Consider the following 5,127-nt stretch of genomic DNA (forward strand, 5'->3'; position numbering starts at 1 on the left):
TCTTTTTGAGAGTGTTTTTGCTTTTTTTCTAACTGAACTATACCTTTTTATCAGGTTTATTGCGTCGAAAACCCATTCTCGTTTCTTTGCGGGAAAATTGCGCTCATTCACCGTTATTGGATAGAAAAAAAAAAAAAGGTTTTCTCCTTTTTGTTCCTTAATTACACCATTTTAAGCGTTTCTGCAGCAGAAAAAGGTGTTTTGCCCGTTTGCAGAAGGTCACGCCCATTTTAGCTTTACTTCACTCGAAACGATGTTAAGTCCAAATTAAGCTCTTTTTTACTTTAATGCACCGGAAGCATGTTTGGTTTGCTCTGCACTCAATTTTGCTGTTTGAAGCATTTTGCACCAGAAACATATTTTTTTACCTTTGCAACGACAACTGGGCTGTTTTTCGCTTTTTAACTCGTGAATTGCGCGCATGCGCAAGAGCGAGTTATAGATACGATGTGGGGAATAGCATTCGCTCGCTCGCTCGCTCGATTGGTCGATTCCTGTAAACTTTTTTTAGATTTTAGTCTTTTGAGTGCATTTGATAGTTTTTGGCGAGCAATAAACAGACGAAATGGCGACCTTTGTTGCTAAGAATAGTGGTGCGATGAAAAAGAAGCCAATGATAATCTTAAAAGAGTTTTTTTTTTCCTTTTAGTTTCAACAAGCGGCGCCAGCGACTGGCAAGCATTCAAGGATTCACACTGAAATAACAGAACAACCTTCGTTTTTCATAAAATTGTAATTTACAATCCTTGAACTTGAAAACAATCCGAAGATTCATTGAAAATATCACTTACTGCGAAGCGCTCGGAGTTTACATATGTTCAAAAGCTTTTTCTGTTATAGCGTGAGATTGAGGACAAAATTGATCATTACGTTTCGTCGCGTGTGTTTTTCCTGTGTGAAGCAACAAAAGATGCCGGCGACTGACGAAATAACAAGTTAACACGAAAATCAAATAACACCTAAACAAACAATTTTAGCTACCGATTTTCAGTGAATTTTTAAAGAACAATTTTCTTTTAAGTTTCAAGACAATTTGAAGATTCAACATACATACAACGTACTAAAATGCGAAAGTTACACACCATAAAATTGATAAATAGGCCTGAAATGAAATTCTATCTTGTTATTGATTATACGTTGCCTAGCACGTGACTTAAATCTACCCAGGCGGAGATCTAAAATGACGGTGGCAGGCCTGGCTTAGTTATATCACTCAAAACTCGTTCCCGTTTGTCTCATTTGATAAAGAGGGAATTGTTAATGTTTTCATTAAGACAGTATTGCCTTGATTTTCTAATATTTACAACGAAAGCCAGTAAATTTCACTTTTCACCCACATTTACTTCCAACCTTTTCTTTTGAACCAGAAACAAAAATTATAGACGTTTAAAACACGACATCATCCACCTTGTCAAATGTAATAGCATGATCATTTCAATTGTAATGCCTTCTTATCCCAACGTTACTTTGTTTCTTTGCTACATTAGCGAACACTAAACTACTGCTCGTACTCTAGATATGACAATCAACCACAAAATTCCCTAAACCAGATAACATTAAACATAATCTAAAAAATCATGTGTCAATTCACGAGTTTGCTCACAGAGCACTTTGATTTGAATTTGAGCAACGCTTACTGCAGTCTTACAGCACCGGAGTCAGTTTTTGCTTGTTTCCAGTTGAAAAACATTTTTCCAACTTTACCTCCTTACAAACAACATGTTTTTAGCTACTTTGCGGCTATTTTTCTTTTTTCTGAGAGTACAGGACGAATTTGCTGAATTGAATTAAATGGATGAAATAGTGACACTACCCACAGCGCTTCGTGGCAACAAATACGGTAGAAACGTGGACTGGCGGAAGGTAAAGACCGTCAAATATCAATTCCGTATGATTTTTTGGGTTTAAGGTTAAATTTATCTTGTTTTCTAATTTCGATCAAAGCTCTCCGTGTTTTATCATGGCAGATCGCGAAAAAAGAAAAAGGGCAAACGAGGAACAACAGAAGCATTCCGAAGTGCAACGGGAAATTGTCCCAGCTTCGATCTCTTTGAGAGGAAAGTAAGCTAATATGATATTTTCAATCGTAGGCTGTACAGTCGTTTCAGAACGTTCAGTTGTCTTCCCAGTAGAAAGCCTAATCACGCGTATAAGCAGACAGTTTAATCAAAGATCGTAAATAGGATCCATGGTTTATTTCAGACTGTTTTCAAAAAAACGTGCGAGAATTCTGCTCTCTTGAAAGTACAAAAATTGCTAGAGTATAGTAGGACAATGTAGAATATTGTCGTTTTCAAAAGATAGAAATTCAAGTATTTATCAATTTGAAAGTTTTTGTGGGAGTCGTAAACTCCACCTAGTGCGTGCAACAGCTTTAAGAACATGTGCACTAGGGAGCCTTAGTTCTGATTTTTCCTCCTCAGATGTCCTAGTACTAGCCCTAACAGAAACGGCTGATTTGGTGACTCGACAAATTATATGTCAAGTACTCTTGCTGGATTCACCAACAAAGGTTTTCATCTGCTCAAACAGGAAGAACCTTCGGTTTTCCATTGTTGAAACACAGAAAGAGGAAATGAGTGGTCATCTAAATTTGCTAGCTAATTTATTGGAAGAACATGGTTCTGACATGCCAAAGACGATAATATTTTGTAACACTTTAGGTAGGAGCCATAGCTATTTATTCAGTGAACTTTTGCATAAAGTTGGAAAAAGTGCCTATTTCCAAGAACTTCTACAGATAAAAAAGACCTACTGATTGAAGCTTTTCATTCCCTGTCTTGGAAGCAAAACAAAGACAAAATATTTCAATCTCTCAGAGAGGATGACCAGAAAAGAATTATAATTACAAGTACTGCTCTCAATATGGGTGTTGACTTCCCTGATATTGGATATGTTGTTAACTGGGGACAAGCAAGAACATTACTTGATCAACATCAACAGACAGGACGTGCTGGAAGAGATGGGAAGCAGTCACATGTTGTTACCGTATATCATGGACAGCAACTTGCTCATTGTGATGATGATGCTAATGCAAGAGATTTTTAATGACATTCCCAATTTGGATTCAGTCTTTTACTGCTGTTAATTGATTATCAATATGAAGATGGTGATGAGTCTCTAGAACTTATATTTCAAGGCCTCGATTCAGACGGTGAATCATCGGTTAATGACGACGAACTTTATTATTTACAAGACTATAAAAAAATATGTACGCTATTCATGTGTTATGGCATTTTGCCAAAGAAATCGCTCTTTTCAAAAGTCAGTCATGTTATAAACACATGTAATTTTTAAAAGAAAGACGGATCCTGGCGTTAGACAAGCCTGTACAACAACGGAAGGCTGGCGTTAGACAAGCCTGTACGGTGTCGGCAATGCTCTTCAACCATGACCATTGACTGGGTAATAAGGTGCACAACAGAAGATCAGTCACGGGGCATCAGATGGACTGTCTTCTCTACGCTGGAGGACCTAGATTTTGCAGTTGATCTAGCTTTGGTCTCCCATGCTCACCAACACGTGCAGAAGAAGACGACCCGACTCAACACTTACGCACAGTAGGTTGGCCTGAAGATTAGCCAAAAGAAGATAGAAGTGATGCTGCTGAACGTGTCCAACCCTAAACCAGGTCAAGTGAACGGAGAAGATTTGCCAACAACTGAAGAGTTCACATACCTGGGCAGCACAGGAAGCCATGATGGAGGAGCATGGAGTGACATCAAGAACCGTCTCAACAATGCCAGAAACGCACTCAGAATGCTCAACAACGTGTGGAAGTCCTTTCAGTACAGCACCAAGATCAAGCTGAAGGTCTACAAAAGCTGTGTGATGTCCACCCTACTATACGGCACTGAATACTTGAGGATGACAAAGAGTGAACACCAAGATGTCAGTCTTCCACACAAAGAACCTCGGGGGAATCCTGCAAATGTTTTGGCCTGACACCCTCTCCCACCAACAGCTTCTCGCTCGCTGCAATCAAGAAAGCGTGGAGACCATTATCATGCGAAGGCGATGGAGATGGATTGGGTACGTCAGGAGGAGAGAGCAGGACAATATCACTCGCACAGCCCTTCATTGGACACCTGAAGGAAAGCAGAAGAGGGGAAGACCAAGAAACACCTGGCGCCGATCTGCGGAGGCAGGGCTCAAGACCATGCAACACACGAGCGACTCTATCCAGAAGATGGCCCAGAACTGTCAGATGTGGCGATCCTTGGTAGCCGCCCTACGTGCCACAGGGCATAATGGGCATGACTGACTGGTTTTACCACTTTACAAGTCCATTCAATTAAAGTAGTCTGACTGTTTTTAATACTTCAAGAAACTCAGCTAGATTGTGCAGCTTGTGCCACTCATTCATTGAAGTTAATTTGACCATTAAAAGTACTCCAACCGGTTCAAATAGATTGTGCAATTTTTGACTTGACCTTTTACTGTTAAGCAGTTGAAACCATTTCAGCTAGATTGTTCAGATTGTGCAGTTAAGCAAATTAAGCTTATTATGCATTTTTGTCCAATTGAACTACTTAGGCCTCTTTGATCATGTGAGTCACTTCCACCAATTAAAATAACTTTTGCAATTTATCCAGTTTATTTGTGTTTTAAGCAGTTGAAGCATTTAAGCTAGCTAAGTTTCTTGAAGAAATTGGAATTGTGAACTTTTTTGATTGATTCGACTTGTTAAAGAGTCAAACCATGGAAGACAGTTAAACAACTGGACAGATTGCATCATTTTTCTTAATTAGTTGAGGTAGTTGAAATGGTTCAACTGTACACCATGCATAACTAGCTTAAATGGTTCCATTGTGCAAACTGCACAATGTAGTCCAAGTGGTTAAACTAGCTAAGATAGTAGTATACGGTATATTCAGTAGATCTCAATGATTTTCTCATGTTATTTTTGCGCGGTAATTTGGCGCTGGCTTTTTGATATAATATATATCATTTCCTGGAATCCATGTGCCATGACAGTTCTTGGAAAATCTTTGATTTTTATCTAATGTATTGGTATACATGGATTATCGGCAAGTATATTCAGATGATAGTAGCTATCATAGTAGTAAAGATGGTGATTATGCATATGATAGTCCAAACTATTATTCAGATAGCAATGACAGTTAT

The 5,127-nt window shown here is 38.7% G+C and overlaps 1 protein-coding gene across 1 annotated transcript; it reads left to right on the forward strand.

Annotated features, from left to right (window-relative positions):
* Positions 1 to 3,600: 3,600 nt before the first annotated feature.
* LOC149034340 (uncharacterized) lies at positions 3,601 to 3,945 on the forward strand. Its single transcript, XM_089194846.1, has one exon. The coding sequence runs from the start codon at positions 3,601 to 3,603 to the stop codon at positions 3,943 to 3,945; it is 345 nt and encodes a 114-aa protein (XP_089050972.1).
* The last annotated feature ends 1,182 nt before the right edge of the window (positions 3,946 to 5,127 follow it).

This window comes from Pocillopora damicornis, chromosome 14 (assembly GCF_964200805.1).
Source record: "Pocillopora damicornis chromosome 14, jaPocDami1.2, whole genome shotgun sequence".
Lineage (NCBI taxonomy): Eukaryota > Metazoa > Cnidaria > Anthozoa > Scleractinia > Pocilloporidae > Pocillopora > Pocillopora damicornis.

Excerpts from the sequence above, each read along its gene's own strand:
- LOC149034340 (XM_089194846.1), top strand. The coding sequence starts at position 3,601 with ATGCTGCTGAACGTGTCCAACCCTAAACCAGGTCAAGTGAACGGAGAA.